This window comes from Amphiura filiformis, chromosome 16 (assembly GCF_039555335.1).
Source record: "Amphiura filiformis chromosome 16, Afil_fr2py, whole genome shotgun sequence".
Classification (NCBI taxonomy): Eukaryota; Metazoa; Echinodermata; class Ophiuroidea; order Amphilepidida; family Amphiuridae; genus Amphiura; species Amphiura filiformis.
The window spans coordinates 48,163,204-48,183,489 of record NC_092643.1 but is presented as its reverse complement, the minus strand read 5'-3'; the positions used below and the strand labels follow the sequence as shown (position 1 = coordinate 48,183,489).

Below are 20,286 nucleotides of genomic sequence, written 5' to 3'. Positions count from 1 at the left end.
TTAAAGTTTCTAAACGATAAACAGTGTACTTCTGTTATATTTATAAATGCGCTTTTATAAATACGCACGTGACCACCTCCGCGCTGCCATCAGCTTGTAGATAGTAAGTCTCGAAATGACCTTCTACATAGCGGGTGGTCTTCCTATACATTTGAATGCAAATACGGAACAACACGAGACTACTGTGCAGCAAAATTGTCTATTTTGTTCAACTTTGTGATTATATTGTAAACGTTTCCGTCATTGAATTTTTTTTTTTCCGTCGTCAAATACTTTCAAAATGTTGTTTTTGATAATATATTACAAATTCGGAATTGCAAAATGTGTAATAATTTCCAATTCAATTAATAAATAATTACATTTGATATTATTTATCTACAGAGTTCCTGTCCTTTTCTGCATGAGGATTTGGTCACGCTTGCTGATCTTGGTATGTCGTGCCCATGAGTCACGAGCGTATTTATAAAAGCGCATTTATAAATATAACCGAAGTACACTGGGGCATAATAGGAGTAGCATAATCATGATAATGGTGTCTTGTAATGTTGTGAGAATGGAACATGTTTCTGCTTTAATTGGATTTTAACCAAAGGCATTATTATTCCCATTTGGTTCCGGTTACTTACTAACAGTTGTTGTATCCGACCTGTATCCCCCTCGTTTAAAGCGCACCTTTATGGTTCCCGCCCTCTCGCCGAAAATATACTTGGATTCTTCGATATAAATGTAGGCTGTAAAAGAAGGAAAGTATAAAATTTAGTACAAAAATTGCTATCTAGGGTTTTAGAAACATGTCACGGCAAAATTTTCACGGCATGGGTCGTGTACATCAATCATGGTCAAACTCGCACAGTGTCATCGCCCCGAATCTTCATGGCAGAAATTGCCATGGTAGGTTGAATCCACAGCCACGCATGGCCATTTTGTTCCGACCTGTTTAATAGTTTTGAGACGCATAATGAGCCGAGGGACATTCGACTAAGGCTATTGACAATAGCCTGGTGACTGACCTCTGTAGATGTCAGTGAGCACAGTATACGCCATGAGGTCATCTGCTTTTAGACTGCCTCCACCAGTGGCCGACGCTGCACTATAGTTCAGCACATAATTATTATAAAATCAAACTTTTTGTCAGTTTTTGAGCTCAATACGCACGGTTCTTTCTCAATACGCAAGTTAACGACTATCATATCCTTTCAACACATATATTCAAGTGCAAGCATCGAAATATGGCTTCTTTAGAAAAAAAATTATAGGAGATATTCATCATTTTCTACCCCGGTATCCAAAGATTTATCGTCTGACTATCAAATCGCGAATAGCACATTCACGTGTATCGATACGGATATTGATTTTAGTGTCTCTGCTGTACAATGTAATCATTAACCAGGCGATGTCGGTGTGACTCGGGGACGTCAATTCAACAAGGAAGTACTCAACGAATAATAGTAACAAGTAACGTCAAGTTAGCTCAATCGATAAGTTAGCTCAGTCGATAAGGCGTTCGACTATGGTGCGAGAGGTTGCGGGTTCGAACCCTGGCGGTGCCTAGTACGCTCTCGTGGAAAAAATGAAATTCCCCTAGACAAGGAACTTACTGCTAATTTGTCTCGTTGTAACCCGTACGAAACTCGGGGAGCTGATCCTGGTTGCGATGGTTATTTGTGGAATGTCTAGGGTGTGCGCTCTTGAAGCAGCAAAGTCCCTGAATTGTTGTTTAATGGTTTATGGAATGATGTGGGGCCGTGGTGGTCAGCGACAACCTGTAAAGTGTGCTGAGGCTTGTGGATCAACGTCTAGGAGTTGTGCCTGTGCGTAGCGCACTATAAATTACTGCGTTTATTTTAACGATTCGTTGTCGAAGTGATGTAATAATCGGATTAAGTACCATAGCATATAGGTTCAAACCATTTTTGATTACATTTTTTAATTTTACTTCAATCATACATGTATTCATAATGTCCCTTCATTATCAAGTTCAATGGTCATGACCTGTAATGATATTTAAGGGATTGGCTGAAAAGGCAGGTGGGTCAGGGGTAAAAAAAAACATTGTTACCTTTTTGACCACAGCACACGTGTATGTATGATGTGACATACAGAAACTAACAAAATGATACTTTAATGTTTCTTGTCATAAACACAATTTTCCACAAGTTAAAACTGTTTGTACCGGGCATGCCTGTAAGTCGATAGACACAAGTAGTGGTGCGTAGCGCACTATAAATTACTGGCACGGTGGCTCAGTGGTTACGGCCTTGGACTCATAATCTGAGAGCTTGCTTGACGTGCGTGGGTTCGAGTCCCCGTCCCGCCACCGTCTTGCGCCCTTGGGCAAGGCGCTTGTCACGCTTGCCTCACCCCACCCAGGTGCAATGGGAAGCTGTTAGGGGTAGTCACAGTCGTTGTACTGATGAACCCTGCGCCATTTGTAGGCAGCAAACGTGGTTCCGACATATTCTAATAACGGCGGAATAAATGTAAAGCGCTTTGAGGCTGTTTACGGCATAAAGCGCTATATAAGTATCTACATTTATTTATTTATTTTATTTACAAGTAACAACCTTGAATAATGATACAGAATTGTGACGTAACGTTCCGTATAGAGGGTATTTAATACGACGTCTCTCATGTCAGAGTCAGCCAATTCGCATGATAATACAATAAAACAGATGATACGTATGGATGGTCGTGGAATCGATTAAGAGACATGTCTCTCTGTCATCTTAAGCTAAAGGGTGTCCCGGAATGATCCATACCGGGAAAGTTGAATTTTGTTATCAGTCGTATTGTATTGAATTCTAAATATCACATATATTTAGATTTCTTAGGAATCAAATCGAATGTTTCTAAAAGAAGTTCCAGAATCATGCATAAAAATGGCGAAGTTTAAGTTCATTTTGACAAAACAACCTATTTTGAAAATATGTTAAATTAATAACCGTTCAGCACAAAGTTATTTGGAAAAAGTTTTGCAGCTATGTTTGTTATCTATCTATTACTTAGGATGTTAAGAAGCAATCCTTGCATGCATAGTATAAAGGATTTGTTAAGCTTGGGTGACCTTTAAATACTATTTCTTCTTTTGCGGCAGTTTTGAAAAATAATTATTGCGGTGTGTGAGTTTCATCATTTGAAATGCCGGCAGAGATTGATTTGTTGTAAAAAAAAATTATAGAGACGATTCGTCCTAGTGCCACAGCATGTATTTATGTCCATATTGGCAAACCCATAGCTAGGTAAAGGTGAAGATTAAATTTGCAGCAAGGTTTCTTTGAGCAAGTTATATCCTCCGTAAGAATATCATTTTGGGGGTAAAAATTATAGCAAAACAGTATGTTTTCAGCAAAAATATCGGGACTTATATTGAAAAAACATTTCACTTAATCCAATATCAAGAATTATTCACTGTTTCAAGCTTTACGTCTATACCAAATTTGGTGTATTGCCTGTGACAAATGTATGATTTCTACAATTATATTGCAAAGTACGGCTGGGCGATAGTGATAAAGCAGCAATGTCTTATGCCCTGTAAATTACACATATGCAGTTTTTGTCCAGTTTCAACAATATCAATATAACGCCAAAACGAATCGAGTTTTTTTTTCAATGAAAGTAGCACAATATGTAGGTGACATGTTTATGCCATTGTATTTCACGTATTAAAATTAAATACACTGTTGATTATTTTTATTATTATTATTATTATTATATTTTCAAACATGGCATAGATCATTCTGGGACACGCTGTATCTTAGAACTGTCCTTCAACACGGCTGGCATTTCAATTGTTATACCGTTGCGTATAGTTTATTGCATACACAATATTGCTTCAACCCATGAAGACAAAGTCATCCTCATTAAATCAATTCTGGCCTCCGTAAGGTAGCAGGGACCAATTCGCATGAAAATACAATAAAACAGGAGATCCGTTTGAATGGTTGTGGAATCGAACTTGTCACCTTAGAAATGTCCTATATGCAATAAACCAACCGGAACGGTTTCACGACTTGTAGCTTCGTCAAAGTTTTACAGATTTTATTGTGTTGCCAGCGGTGTAGTGCTGGTATTAACTTTGAGCAACCTAGGTTTGTTAATACCTCTGCAAAGGGATTGATAAAATGCATCGCTACGAGTACAAGCCTATTCAAAGAATTTTCTATCTGCTAACAAAATTGAGCATGCTAAAATATTTATCTAAAGACTTCCCTCCTTAATTTCACACCATAAATTTTGCACCTGTGATAAATATTTCTAGGCAAAAACTCATAGTAAATATGGCAGATTCCTTGCATTTTTCCTTCCTCATATTTCTTCAAACTGACCAGACCCCTTAAAGAAAATTATAATACCCACCTGTCTGATCTAAGATGTACACTGTCGCAGTATCCGGACTCTTCAATGCACCACCCGTCATTGCGGTTATTCTAACGGCGAACTTCTCTGTGTCTTCAATTAAATCGTCCGTTTTGATATTGAAATCCTTACATATGTAGGTATCCATTGGTTGAAAGGTGTAGACAAGATCGACTGGTTCGTCGAAGTCTTCGTCTCCATCTTCTGCACTTAAATTTGGAATCATCGCTACTGCTGGGGTGCTGTCCACATCATAAACAGTGAGTGCTATTTATGATCAACCAATCAACATACAAAAAAGACAGAAGAAATTGAAAGCAGTGTAACATTATGCCTAATTGCTGGACCATATGGCATGTATTTAAGAAGAACGGATTTTGTTACTCATTCCCTATTGGGTCAAATAGAGCCCCTGGCTATTTATTACAAACAGCTACATACTGTGTGTTACCATTGAAAGCCCATTGTTGTGGTGAACATAGCAAATATTGAAAGGAGAGGACTAGGGGCTGTAATCGTATGTTACTCATTCCCTTTGGATCATCTATAGTGCCCCTAACTATATTACACATTCATCTGGTTGCATGATTGGTAACTTTAAAGATAAACTTTTGATGAGAGCCATCTTAGTTGAGTAGGTAATAAACCTTCGGATAAATTATTTTTCTAAACAATTACCATTAGGAGTAATGGCCGACATTATCGGACCACGACCCTTCGGACTAAAATCTTTCGGGGTTTATGATCTTCCATAGAAAAGAATGTTCGGACAAGGCGACCCTTCTAAATAAAATTCGTCCTACGATAGAGAGTTCCCGTGTTTTGGGTTACCCACCATCTTGAAGGGAAACCTAAACTCCGTTTACAATTTTCAGAATACCAACACTCGCGCAATAATTAGCAAATGTTATTTTGTAGAATGTAGCACCAATAGGGTCATTGACCAAATCAAAGGAATGAGGAATATGGCGGTGCGAATCACGTTATAAACACTATTGTAGTCCGTTCCGCTTGAAAACACGGGAACTCTCTATTGTTTCTGATCGTTAATGATTTTGCTTTCTTACTTGCGCTGACCGTGCCGGTGTCTGAGACATAGCCTCTCCTAGTCACACATACAGAAAGTGTTGCACAGCGTTCACCAACAACATACACTGATTGCTCTAGAGCAAACCAAGCTGAAACAAATCAAACAAGAAACGTCTTTAAAACATTATTAACCAATATCATATAATAAGATCGTACATTGTGGCTTTTTATAATTATTGTTAATATGAGTTATTTTCGCGGAATTTTGTATAGAGTCTTATTTGATTTGTCGCAGAAAATTGCATTGTGTAACAACACAAGGGCGCCTAAGTTTCTTTCTTTCTTCCTTTCTTCCTTCCTTCCTTCCTTTTGTTGAAATTGATGTTGTCTTTATCTTATTTCTTATCTTACCAGTTTGATCGATGATGTATATGGTTGCCATGTTCGGTTTACCCACAGTGCTACCCATTGTGTAACCAGGAGTTGCTATAGTAATGGTTATGGTCTCTAAGTCTTCACAGAGATCATCTGTCTTGATCGTGATGGGAATATCAAAACAATAGTCGCCTGCATCAAATGAGGCCATCGTTACACCTGGGTCGGTATAATCATCGGTGACGGTGGCAGTCCCTGCAGCAATTGTCACAGCTGAGGAGAACAGTTATCAGAGATTAGAGAGTCACATTGCAACGCTTTGTAAACACATGAACGTGTTTATTAATAACTGAAAATAGTTAGTATCCACATAATCAAGAAATTACCGGTAGTTTCAGAAACTCCTGCATATTACAAATACAAAATATAATCTAACACTTTCATTCCTTTTTCAAATAATCTTAAGTTTATACTTTCTTTAACACACCAAATTGTTATAAACGGTTATAAACACTAACGATAAACACTTCGTTAAACACCTGGTTTAAATTTAAAGTATTTTAGTGCTTAAGGTTAACACTTATAGATTGGTTGGAATGACATATATGTGAGTAGGCAAACCTAACTGATGTTTTTAAAGCCAAGTCATCGACACCCAAAGCCAATATCTCTCAGAAATGTTGTCCAAGAACATATTTTCAACATACCTGAAGTTGATGGTGGGGCAAAATGTCTGACATTGGTTTTCAGGGGGGGTCAAAATGTACAAAAAATGTACAATTGTACAGTTTTGCATGGGCAATATCTCAGCTAAAAGTATTCTAATAGGCTAAATATGGGATAAGAGTAATGTCCTACCAAAGGGCTCTGACTGACCAAAAAAATGGACAGTAAAATTATTTTTACTTTTGGAGTTCTGACCCCCCGAAGTTGGTCCTGGATGGACGAAGTTGAATTTTGAGGGTACTATATCTTTTAAAGTAAAGGAGTCACAAGTTTTCGGATGCCAGATTTTAATTCTACACAAAAATGTACCCCAGGATACATACTTTTCAAAGTTGTTGGGGGTTCCCTTTATACATTTTGGACCTCCAAACATCGTCTTTCGCGTTGCGACACATTTTTTACGCTAACCCCCCTAAATTTCAAATTGATACCACGGGAAAACAAAATGGAGTATGAAGCTCAAATTTTCAGGATTTTACTTTCTCATCAATATCTACCACCACACAGAAAAAGACAAAATTGAAGAGGTGCTGCGGTGCACATCCCTGGAGTTGACATGGAATGGCTCCGTTATATTTGACACTAATGTATAGTTATGGGTCTCCTCTATCCAGTGATACCAAAATCACTAGAAACATTCCCCACATAATGTCGCTATGATGTCATAATATGAGCGTCCACATGCAAAATTAGGAGATTCTGGCTCAAAAGTATAGGCAAACTTGATTTTTGCCTAATTTCTCCAAAATATAAACATGATAAAAGGACACGACTATTTCAAACTCGCAAACAAGTAAGAAACATATGGCGGACCTCACCCCCTCCCGCTATTTGGTCATCTTTGAAGGTCGGTAAATTGTAGCACTAAAGTGAGCGATGGATGGATCTACGAATAGCTTAAGTCGTTTGGGCGTAAAGACTACAACTTACAACGGATGAAACCCCTTGGGGTATTACAGCCCCTCCTAGTAATTCTATGGCATGCTTAGAGCATTTCCTAATTTTCAGAAAATGGTTCAGATCCCACCTTAACTAGCAACATCTAATAAATGAATAAATAATTTCCCTAATTATTGGGCACAAAAAGTTAACCTTACCGACCCAGTAAAGTATTCAATGGCCAAAGCCACACCTTCGCGACCTATACAAAAATGTTTAGGACGCGAGTTATGGTAGGGGTACCCTTTGTAAAAAAATAGATGATAATAAATTATTGTTTAAATTTCAGGAGACTTACCAACAGCAATGGGATCATTTCCATTTTCGTTATTGAGATACTCTGATCTTCGGATTTTGACAGTTACTGTACTGTCTCTTTCTCCGACAACGTATTGGTATTGCTCGATCCAAAAAACAGCTATTGAATATTGAAAGGAAAAATAAAAAATAATACAGAATATAAATTGAAAACCAAACGTTTGGGCAAGTACTCAACTTGTACATAGTCATGAAATAACCTCGACCTTTTCAAAAACGAAATGACTTGAATCAGATTTTGCAACTTTTGCCTAAAATAAAGAAAACGCAGTGACTCGAGACTCGATTCGACTCCAATGATTCGGTAAATCTCGGAAGCTTTTGCGATTGGCCCCCTACATACGCCTCTCCGATGTGCATCGTTTACAGTACATCTGGTCACGTGCGCATTTATAAAAGCGCATTTATAAATATACCCGAAGTACACTGTCAATGCTGCTGATTTCTTTGTTGTTTTTTTGGCCAAATTATTCATTTCAAAAATATCTTCAATTTGAATGACTTATTCTTCACTTTTAGGCAATTTATAAACATTTTTTTTTTACATTAACGCTGGGATCACTGAATGAGCATTTTAAACGATGTGCTCAAATACAATAGAGGTTATCCGTGTTCTATAAGCTGCATATCCTACCAGCGACTCCTATAACTTGTTTAGGACTTTCAAAAGAAGTACCTGCATATGCAACCATGACTATTCAAAATAGCCCGCCAAAGTCATGCAGGTAACTCCGAGGTCGTGCATTGAATTAGTTTGAATGAGGAATACTACGGGAACCAGTGCCTTTTGTTAGAAATCACGCATGAGTAAAGTGGATAACCTCTATTACAGTGTAACATACATACATGTTTCATCGACGATAAAGACAGTCGCTACACTTGGTTCACAAATAGCGGCTTGAGTAGCAGGCATCGGATTAGATAGGGTGATGGTAAAATCTTCTAACTCCTCGATGACGGCATCAGGATGAATTGTAATGCTTATCTCTTTCCAGTATTCATCTTTGGCAAAGTTGACAGTCGTGTCTAGAAAATAGAGTCATAGTTTCCTTAATAGTATCGAAATATTTTCCTTCTTTTGGTGTTTGTTTGCAATATCAGATTACAATTAGGCTATACCGTACTCATGGTACTTCATAATCGCCTTTTCCAGCAAAAATCACTTGTAATAATTAATTCAATCAATGCAACCAGTAACCGATGTATAGTTTCATAAGCTCGTATTCGGCGGGCTCTATAATATCGCGGATTAATAGCAATGTATTTTTATTTTAAGCATTGTCTTGAGACATCTCGCCCGAAAAATCACGAATCATTAATTGAAGTCCTATGCTTTGTCTACTTTTTTTAACACGAAAAATATCAACCATTACAGATTAACTATATCACTTAACGTTGGTCTAGTTTTCGGTGTAGTGGTAAATAACTAACAATTAAGAGCAGCTCATTCCCGATGTAGTGAGACTGTAAACATTGGGCTATTTCAGTTGAAATCCATACATCCCCATATGGTCTCAAAATTTGAGGCCAATTTTTATTTTTGACCCATGTGTAGGCAAAAAACTAAAACCTTCCCCCCGAGCTTTGATTGGAGAATGTACATTAAACCCATATACTTGACGATATCATGCTTTCGAGCCGTAATGAAAGCAATTGACCGCCCTATGGGCGTCACATTTTCATCATCATCATCATCGTCGTCGTCACCATAACCACTTCATTAGTATCATAATATCGTACATCATCATAATCACCATTCTCAACAACAACAACAACAACAACAACAACAACAACAACAACAACAACAACAACAACCGTGGTTTGATCAGGAGGGTGAAAGTTCATAAGTGATCGTCATTTATAGCTTTCATATGAAAAGGTTTGACTACAAAATCGATTCTCTTATAAATGCATCTACGCACAGTTTCCACCTCGATACATACGAATACACAGATATGTCCAAGCACAGCGAGTCTAGCCTCTACGCAGTCTGTATTTATACTACACGGTTGAGTGCATAAAATCATAAAAGCTGTGTGAGATCTAGAGGAAAATATGCCTCTGTGATTGGTTTTTGTCAAAACCTCAAGTGTTCCCTTCATTCAATCAGACGGTCTAATTCAATCAAGCATATTACAATTCCTCAACAATCACCGCCATATTCAATCGATTTACGCCAATGACTTATAAACTAAATTTTATTAACTAATGTATGTTTGTGCTAGGTATTACGACACGAACAACATGTACTAACCATGCTAAAAATGGTTGCTAATAGCGCTTATTGTCTACACCTAGGATACATCATAGGGTGAGAGTTTAATGTTCGACCTATACATATAACATATTTCGCCATTTTGTAGTTATTAACGTATGGTCCTTGTTTCTTAAGGTTTGCACCGGAAAGAATAATCGACGTACATATTCTAGATGAATCATGACAACGTTTAAATGTGATGCATAGATATCTCAAAAGTCACAGTCATATTTGATAGATTTACCAAAGAATAGTTTGTAAAGTACTATACTTATATTTAGTAATGGGGCTATTCCAGAAAATAAGTGCACATCCCCTATAGAGGAGTAACTTTTCAATCAAAGAGATGTCTGGATTTCCAAGTCTGCTTTCTGAAAACGATTGGAATTCCAGTTGCTAATGTCACTTGAAAAGTCTGGAAATCCAAATTAAATGAAGGGAAAATCACGAAAATGTGCTCGCCAATTGAGGATTTCTGATTTTGACCTATTTTTCTGCTGGATTTTTTTGCTTTTGGACACTTTAAAAGTCTGGATTTTCAACAATCACAACTGGACAAAAAGTCCGAAAATCCGAAATCCTCTATAGGGGTGTGCATCTATTTTCTGGAATAGCTCAATTGGGAATCGAGAAATTTTAGCAAATCAATGTTTTTACTTACAGGTATTACAAAACGTGATTAATAATTAGCATGATTAGAGACGGTGCCTGGGTGACCTAATCTACTCAACCTTTAACGTTTGCCCTATGAACTCTAACCTTCCTGCAATTATGGCGCCTATTGTCTAAACAAAGGATACATGTTCTTGATCGTTACATAATTCCAGTTGTCCATCCCACAATCCAAAGTTCCCTGGTGTCACTCACCTGTGTATGAGAAATCAATGCCGCCACCTGTTGCTGTTCCCTTATTATCACCTGACCCCTCCACCGTTACATCTGACATAAAAAGAAACCAAATACAAATGAGCTGGAAAGCCAACCACAACACAATTTTAGACACAAAATATTGATTTTATGGAAAACTGATGTACGAATGTCACTTGTAATATCAATACAGCAATTCAAGCGTTTTCCAAAATTATATAAAAGAGCTTTTGTAATTGTACACAAAATTGTATTTGTAGGTAAAATAACAACGCATATTTTGCATTTTGATTCGGCCATTATACTTTTATTTGTATCATAAATCTAATATTTCGCCAAGATTTGCGAATAGATGCACATGTTCTTTTTTTCTATTATGTTTCATTACAAATATCTTTTTCTTTCTTTATTTTTTATTCTTTTTCCACTTTATTCAATTTCTGAAACAAACATTTTAAATCAATCCTCATAACATTCGCCTATTGTACTATGATGTTCTAGACAGGCCTACGTAATATTGAATTTTGGTATGCAACTACATCCGCAGATATTATGATACAATCATGAAATACTCGGACTAAAATCCAGAATCACAGTGCATGTATTTGTTGCTGTTATTGCTTTAGGTTGGTATGAACCCTGGAATTGTGGACACTCATTAACCATTACTACTAAATTGTTGGTCTAACGTATAAAAAAAAGTATAGAAAAACTTGGTCGAATCAGATTTATGTAGAAATGCTCAGTTTTTGAGAAAATTGTTTATAAAATAACATAATACAGATATTCACATTATACTGTCTGTGAGTTCACAAGCTTCGAAGCGAACAGCTACGTGAAACACATAGGGGTACTGAAATATTTTTGGTAGGTAAATAGTGACGCCTAGATTTCAAAAATGTGGGCTGCGGATCGGAGTTTTAGGACCTGATACGGGATAACCAGACCTAAAATGGGGCTTTACTTTACCCTAGCGAATTTTCAAACATTTCTCACAAAATAAGTGCTTAACAGTGGAGCTCAAATGATAATTTGGGGGACATTTAGCAAAAAGTCTTTGGAAACTTCATATGAATTTCCAATGAATGGATGAAGAGCTTAATAGAGTCTCTTCAGAACGGAAAAAGAGTATGAAAAACGGGGGTATTGCGGGCGGGCGGAAGTACCCCCTCTCGGAAATACCTACCCACACTTCCTGCAACATCAGCATAACCGTCCTTCTGATCCGTATGGTCAAGGTCAGTTCTTCTTCACTAACCCAATATTGAGCCTCTTCGATGAAATACCAGGCTAATGGTACATAAAAGACAGAAACTGAGCAATGAAACAAGAACTAATTAAGCATAATCGTCAAAGAAAGAGGCGCATCTATCAATTCCCCGCAGATGTAGTGATCTACCATAGCGATAGGTGAAAACAAATTTGAATGTATTGCCCTGCCATATAAGTAAGCTGCATTCATCACCGGTCATGTCTGTCTATGTGTGCTATCATAGATTGAATACAATACTGCTCTTTTCAAAGACACTAACCGTCGGTCCGAGTAAAACGTACACGGACTCTGCATAATGTAACATTTCCATAGACACCATGATAGAATTACGATCCAGGACTTTTGCCTATTCTTTGATAATCAATGGTGTGATAGGGCAATACATTCAACAATTGTTTTCAAATATCGCTATGGTAATTAATCCTGTTACATAACTACTTTAAAGGTGGATTGACAAATAAAAGAGAGAAACCGGGTTTTTCGCCACTAAACCTCGTTAATCGAAAAACCTAATTTCTCAATTTATTGAAAACCGGGTACAAAACAAACACCTAAAAGCAAAAACACGTTTTTCAACGTGGGGTCTCTGGTTTCTCGAATTCCCCCCCCCCCCCATGGGTTTTTTGAACAACTATACTCTCTAAACGTACACAGAGTGTAAAGAGTTGAAAAAGGGGTGAGAGAGTGAAATGGAGGACAACCACTTTTTGAGTGGAAAAAACTACAAAAAGTAGTCTGCCTGGAAAAAAATGTACTTTCTTTCGTTTTAGAGTGTTTTCCACTCATAAACAGGTTGTCCCTCTTCTTAGATTTAGAGAGTAAAAACGCTTGTGTGAAAGAACACCTTTATAACTATATAGGCTAAACAAAACGATTTAAGGTTTGATTGGGTTGTTAGTGGGCTATGTATATTCCAGTTGAATCCAGAATCCCCAGACATGACATTAATTTGTCACACAAGGTGTGTGATTTTCAAATGGGGTTACCTAAATGGGTGTCTCTATTTGAAATCTTGTGTGGGAGATCAATGTGGTCTCTTCTATTAGGGTGTAGGGATTTCAACAGGAAACCCCAATGTATGCTTAAGAAATTATTATACAAACTATTGAATGTTTATTCGGTGAAATATTCTTACCAATGAACTCATAAACCGCAATGAGGCCTTTTTTGACCATTTTCATTCTGTCCCCTGAAAGCACCTCTCCCGCGCCGTATATAAAAAAAAACACATACCTGACTCGTCTAGTATGCATACTATTGCGCAGCCCCTGTCAATTCCACCAGGATCATCACGAGAGGGTGTCCCGAGAGCAACACCTCCAGAAGCGCCGGTAATACACAGTTCGAATGTTTCTACATCTTCACGTTCGTTATCTGCGTTAATTTGCACGGTGCAATCCGCCCAATCTTCTCCTTGGTTGAAGGTGACCGTTTGTGTGGTAATGGCAACGTAATCATTTGCACCAGCCGTCGCTGTAACATCGCTCGATGTAATCACTTTGAAGACAGAAATAAGACATTAACTACTAGCAGTCTGACATGACATTGCTGTCGCAGGGCTGTGGTTTCAATCTCTTTGAAAACATAATACAATATTTTTTACCATAATCAACTATATGAATCTATGTCCATTGTCTTGCCTACGGCAGGGCCTACCGGTTAAAAAAAAAAAAAAAAATTCCTCCCACTCCAAATATGGACCCATCGCTATTTTTTTTTTAAAAACCCACAATAACAAGGCCTTTAACCACTGGCATGGTATATGCCTGCAAACAAGGCCTTTAACCACTGGCATGGTATAGGCCTGCAACTTACCGACTGTAATTTCGCCGTCATCGTGCTGTTGAAAACCACCACGTCTGAGGCGTATATTAAGACCAGTTGCAGCTTGTTCTCCCCAAATATATTTAGGTTCTTCGATGTATACCCATGCTAAGTAAAGAAGAAATGATAATTATGAAAAGTATAATAAATACATACCATTGGTAATACGTATTGTGAAGAAACCGTATACATATGCTGGGTGGAATACCCCCGGAGAAATATACCAGGAGTGTAAAACTGAGGGCCACCGAGCCTGGTTCAAATTTCCATTGAAACAGCATATTTCCCAATTTTGAGTTGTATTGCTATGCTCACGCTGTTTTGATATGAAAAGCAAAACGTGTATAGCAATTCCACTTAGGATAATGTGGTTACCACAATTCACCATTCTATTTTTATTTACATCATCTAAACATAAACACCGAATCTGAAAAAGTAGTGCGAAAGTGATTCGCAGCTGGGGCTGTAGTAGTGTTCAAAATCCTGGATATCAGTATTATTTTCCAATAATTTTGGCTATGAAATACCGAGTGAAATAAAGCCCGGGGGGCACTCCAACTTTGGAGGTGACGCGTATGTAGAGCTGTTAAGACCCCCTTTTTCAGCATCGCTGTCACCCAAAGACCCCACATTTTTACATACACATGCTCTGTCACCCGAAGACCCCCTATTTTTCCATTTGATCTGTCACCCAAAGACCCTTGCCAGTTCAATTTAAACAGCAACTTTCATTTTTCACTGATTTTGCTACTTATTTAGAAAAAAAAACAATGAAATTTGAAGCCATTTAGAACTAGAAATTTGATTTTCGAGGTTTTCGTGGCGCTGTTTCGGCTTTCACCCAAAGATTCCATTTTTAAAAAAGTCATGTTCTCACCCAATGACCCCATATTTTTTACATTTTGATCTCACCGAATGCCAAAAATCATGCTCTCACCCAATGACCCCATATTTTTTATATTTTGCTCTCACCGAATGCCCCTTAGTGCGAAAGCGCTAGCCCTACACCTATATCCATATCATATTGAAGTGCCCCCCGGAATAAAGCAAGAATGTTTGTTTATTATCACACAATGATTGACTGTTGGATTGTTGTCACTAATGAGTTGTTAAAATATTAAGCTGCTTGGGGCAGTAAATAATATTTAGCATGGTTTTAGATAATTATCATTATATTTTGTGCCCAGCGAAAAATCATAGAACAATAGAACTCACGTATTTTAGTATTTCGTGTAATAGTCTCGCGGAGCATCTGTTTTGTCTCCTTTGTCAGTCGTTTATTTTTGAAACTTGGTGGTCACGGCTGACTCTAATATATACATTATGTATTATCTACATTTATTTCAGGTAAGTTACATAAGACATTAAAGATTCTGGGCAATACAGACATCTTTGCATTTCATTTGAAAATGATTATTACAATTGCATTTAACTTGATATGCAAATTTGAGTAACCCACCTGTCTTAATAATATCAATTAAAATGATTTTAATGAATAATAAAAATGGCCAAAAATATGCAAAATAACCTTTGCTGTGGAAATATAAGTAAATATGACCAATAGCTATGCATCTAATCATTTATTTTCAATATTGGGGCCTACTTGACATTCAGACCTTCCGAATTCAGCACCTGTGCAGTACATGCGATCACAATAAAATGGATAACATTGAGCTTGTCGTTTTATGGCAACCTATAAAATTACTGGGACTTTGCAAAGCTGCAATAAAAGTTATAAACTGGGTAAATTTGTTAGCCAAATCCAACATTTATTACTAACGGAAATAAGCTTTCGTCATCTTGTCTGATGGCTTGATCACAGATGAACTGGTCCACTGCTTTTCCCGCAAAACTTGGTTGTTAACGACGCATCCTCTTACCCATTACACATCTTTCTGATTTGGATTGCCTCCCTGAGCCTCCTTGTAAAGGCATTTGAGTTTTGTCCTTTTCCAGCCTATCTATGATATCACGTGACTTGTCATGGGAATTGAAGATGTCATTTTCTTTTATCAGTACACAAGGTCACGCCTTCACAAAGAGAGTCAGGGAGGCAATCCAAATCAGAAGGAAAGGAAAGAACTCACTCAACCGTGACGATGGTGCATACCTTTTGTTATCATGTATAAGGCCCACTGCTGAAATCAACATCACTTCCGAGGATACGTCGTTAGCAACCAAGTTTCGCGGGAAAAGCAGTGGACCATGACATCTGTGATCAAGTCATCAGACGTGTCTGACACGATGGCAAAAGCTCAGTTCCGTGAGTAATACATTTAGATTTGGCTAACAAAATTACCCAGTTTATGATGTCAACAATCCTACCAAATGAATCTCTTTGCTGAGAGGGTTATAAAAGATATGTTTTATAAATTTTGAAAGGTGGACCACATTAACTCTGGGCCCCGAAAAATTCGTGAGGGCGCTGTTCAAATTTTAAATGACTTGTGACCTAAATTTTCTATATATGCATTATAGTTGTCCTATAATTGGTAATCGTAACTACAAAAACAATTAAAATAAATCTGGCAAGAAATGTGAATTTAGGGGGGTCTAAACTTTTAAAAATCACATAATTAATGACCCCGTGACACGACGCGCAATCACGGACATTTTCAATTTTTACTTTTTTATTCTAGTTTTAGCCTTATTTGTAGTTTTGAAAGTTTTATTATAAAAAGTAACTTACGTGTACGGTCAATTACACAAACTTCGGCCTGGATAACATCGTCTGCCAGATCCATACCATCAGCTGTCACACACGTGGTTTCATCTATCTGAAACAAGTAGCATTCTACACCTTCCCATGCGATATTATCTGGAGTGCCGGAAATAGTACTTGTTTCTGTGAGTTCGTCCTCGGCAAAATCAAAATCGTCGCCAAATGAAGCATCAACGTTTGCACCGGCGTCTACCCATTCAAATGCTATGAGGAAAATTCAGTAAGAGCAATAATTGCAATATTCAGTTATTCAAAATATTAACGCCATGTTTATTTATTTTTTAATTGGGCATTCACCTGTCGTAATGGAGTATTGATTATGTCTTTAAAGGTTGGTCTTAACCTTGCAATTATGGAAACTTTTGAGCATCATAATTGTTAAATTGTTGGTCTAAAGTATATGAAAGTATACATATTTAGAATGGCAAAGAATTGATCAATTCATCTATGACGTCAAATTTTGGCAAAAAGTTTTGAGAAAATAAAACAACGGGTTTTTTGGCCCAATTTTTTTCGGACCATGTAACAAAAAAATGTTATTAAACTTTAAAAACTAGATCAAAATATCTAGGACGCGTTCTTGAATTTTGACCAACTTTTGCACCAAAAATGGTCAAAAAATGCTAAATTTTGGCCAAAAATCATAAAAAAAGCCTGATTTTTGCCCAAATGTCAAATATTTTTGGTGAAGTTGATCAAAATTCAGAAAAATAAAAAACGGGTCCTAGATATCTGTTTCTACTTTTTAAAAATTAATTTAAAAAAAGTTTGACTCAAGAATATCTTTGTTTCTTTGGTTTTTTTTTCTTTCTTTCCTTCTTTTCTACTTTCCTTCCTTCCTTCCCTTACCTGCATCATCGCATGTGTCCGTTACATCTCGTAACATGGTGATGGTTACGGTATCCCCTTCAGGTACAAAATACTGCTCGTCATGAATCCAGTAACCTGTGGAAAAATTAATTATCAATGTCTATTGTTATAGGCTACATTTTAGAATTTTTCTTCGTTTTAAATAATATGGGTCAAAAATGATAAAATTATACCTTTTTCAATTTTGACCAAAATATTGGATATTTTTAGGTCTTAATTCAAATATTTGAAAAAACATTATCTAGTTTTGTATCTTTAGAACATAAATATGCAGTTTTCATCGATTTGATGATTTAAGGTAAATTGTTGTGGTGGACAAAGAAAAATGGCATGGAAAATAAAATTTGGCGATTTTCTCATCTGCTGTGCTAGTTGGATTCTTTGCATCATTTCCGTTCTAAAACGATCTTATCATCTTTGAATAGAAACTTTTCAAATTTGATAAGGGAAACTATTCAGATGGGGATATAATCGATTTCTCTTCAATGTGAACAGATTTCTTTTCAAAATGAATCGGATATTCTCATCAAAAATCTGTTGCTTCATTTAAGCAACAAGTTTTGGAGTTTTACAAGTCCAAATTTGCTTGCACCTTTGATGCAACTTGTGTTTGCACTTGGACCTCTTTTTGTAATTGTCCAAATTGCAGGCAAACGTAACTTAACCTGCATTTTCCCCCTCTAATTTATTTTCCCTTCCCTTCTTTTTTGGATTTGGTGGGGTGGTCTTAGAGATGCTTGGCACCTGTTCGCTCCAGACATTCACTTGACCTTTTAAAACCAATTTTATTCCTTTCATGATATTGTGTAATTTTTGATGTAACTTGTGTGCAATATTATATATTTTTTGTAATTCTGTGCCAGTGATAAAGTGTAATAAATAAATAAATAAAAATAAAAATAATTTGAAAAGTTACTTGTTAAAATAAAACGGAATCTATTCATTTTGATAAGAATGTCGGTTCAAAGTGATAGTATACCTAATAAAAAATGAAGAGTATATCTCATCAAAACGAATAGTTACGGGATCAAAAATAAATGAATAGGGATTCTATTTAAAAATTAGAATAGTGTGAACCTAGAGTGAAACTAGAGTGTAGATCTCGGATTTGTATTCTTATATCTCCGTTACCGTAAGTCGTAGATAGTAGAAACTATACATTTTTTTAAAATCCTTGTGACAAAGACTGATAGCTTGACATGCATTTTACAGTAATCTAAGCGTTTTTCATTTTGACCTCTGTATTATGGATTTATCCCCTCCTGGAATTAGCTCACACTTTTGGAGGATATAGGGGCTCATTTACAGGATGTACTTATACAGAATAACACTTGCATATCGAGCTGAGTAGGAGAGATACACCAACGGTATCGATAAATATCGGGCCTCATTTGTAGGTGACATTCCAACGTAAAAGCTTGCGATGAATGTATCATTTACAGAACCAAAGGTTATAAACACGGAAGTAGAACTTACTGAATGACCCTCGTATCTGTTGAAATATTAATATTATGGGGTTGTCTTTAAGGCGAGTGGATCTTTCTAAAATCGCAGTCTGTGTACTTCTTAAGGGGGTACTACACCCCTGGCCAATTTTGTGCCTATTTTTGCATTTTTCTCAAAAATTATAGCGCATAAGTGACAAGTAAGATATGTATATTAATATAGGGGCAAGGACTACAAATACCGCACTGAAAATTCAGCAACTCAAGGCAAGTAGTTATTGATTTATTTTTCAAATATTGGTTTTCCTCATTTTTGACTGTAACTCCACAACTGTTGTCTGTGCTGAAATAAAATTTTCAGTGCAGTATTTGTAGTCCTTGCCCCAATAATATACATATCTTACTAGTCACCAATGCGCTATAATTTTTGAGAAAAATGCAAAAATAGGCACAAATGGTTCCCAGATTGTGAGTTTTGTTAATTGTTGATAATGACTTAATCAGTAGGCGCACGTCTTTTTATACATTTTTCATACATTTGGCTATCAATTCATTTACCTCGGCAAGAGAGTTCATCACTACCATCCATACAATCGTCAACACCATCACACGCTTCAGTTACTGAATTGTAACATGCCAAGCCGTCTGCGCAGATTACCTCAGGAAGAGTACAACCTGTGCATATATCATCAAGAAAACATACAGCCATTACGTTATATTATGTCCCTAAAAAGTGTAGAGATCGCCCATTGTTACGCACATGCTATTATTTCTTTAGCTTTCTTTGGAACAGTTTCAGGGGCGCAACACTAAATAAGCGTCCCATAGGATAACGTGTGATTTTGGCCTACTTCGAGCGCCATTCCTGGCGTCCCTGCAATACTTGACAAAATAAATTTGGTATCAAATTAAAGCTCTGTTTCTGTAGATTCCAAAACTTTTGTCGGCATATATCGATGACCGTTGACTTTTTTCGCTATTTCGCGGTGCAAAAAATATGGCCTAAAAATATACTAAATTCACCACTCACATTTCAAAATCGGAAGTTGTCTTCATCCGCCACAGAGAATTGCTTTTGAGATAAAATGTCCGGTTTTTTCTGCATGTTATCATTGAAGACACTTGTCGAATTCATATGAGCTGATATTGAGTGATTTAAAGTGAACATGTCGGTAGATATGGTCGCTACAATCTCATACTCACTATGGACTATATTAGCCGAATTTCGTTCTTACATAAAATGCGTAGTGATTTAGTGTTGCGCCCCTTATAAGGATTTAAAAGT

General features: G+C 36.9%; 2 protein-coding genes across 2 annotated transcripts; both read right to left on the bottom strand.

Moving 5' to 3' along the window:
• Positions 1–618: 618 nt before the first annotated feature.
• Positions 619–12,153, bottom strand: LOC140172714 (adhesion G-protein coupled receptor V1-like). The gene is made up of 8 exons (XM_072195846.1): positions 12,054–12,153; positions 10,868–10,939; positions 8,590–8,769; positions 7,724–7,843; positions 5,797–6,033; positions 5,424–5,534; positions 4,357–4,623; positions 619–731 (listed from the first exon to the last, which is right to left on the bottom strand). The coding sequence occupies exons 3-8, from the start codon at positions 8,654–8,656 to the stop codon at positions 619–621; spliced, it is 915 nt and encodes a 304-aa protein (XP_072051947.1). The 5' UTR covers positions 8,657–8,769; positions 10,868–10,939; positions 12,054–12,153.
• On the bottom strand, positions 10,860–19,710 carry LOC140172713 (uncharacterized). Its single transcript, XM_072195845.1, has 7 exons — positions 19,560–19,710; positions 17,536–17,631; positions 16,654–16,890; positions 13,956–14,072; positions 13,374–13,637; positions 12,050–12,157; positions 10,860–10,939 (listed from the first exon to the last, which is right to left on the bottom strand). Exons 1-7 carry the CDS (start codon positions 19,708–19,710, stop codon positions 10,860–10,862), a joined length of 1,053 nt encoding a protein of 350 aa, XP_072051946.1.
• Positions 19,711–20,286: the final 576 nt, after the last annotated feature.

Coding starts and splice junctions, on each gene's coding strand:
- LOC140172714 (XM_072195846.1), bottom strand. CDS start 8,656: ATGCCTGCTACTCAAGCCGCTATTTGTGAACCAAGTGTAGCGACTGTC. Junction 7,844..8,589: donor CTTTATCGTCGATGAAACAT/GTATGTATGTTA, acceptor AATATTCAATAG/CTGTTTTTTGGATCGAGCAA. Junction 6,034..7,723: donor AAATGATCCCATTGCTGTTG/GTAAGTCTCCTG, acceptor TGTTCTCCTCAG/CTGTGACAATTGCTGCAGGG.
- LOC140172713 (XM_072195845.1), bottom strand. CDS start 19,710: ATGGCTGTATGTTTTCTTGATGATATATGCACAGGTTGTACTCTTCCT. Junction 14,073..16,653: donor TTGTGTAATTGACCGTACAC/GTAAGTTACTTT, acceptor TTCTTTACTTAG/CATGGGTATACATCGAAGAA. Junction 12,158..13,373: donor ATGCATACTAGACGAGTCAG/GTATGTGTTTTT, acceptor ATGTACCATTAG/CCTGGTATTTCATCGAAGAG.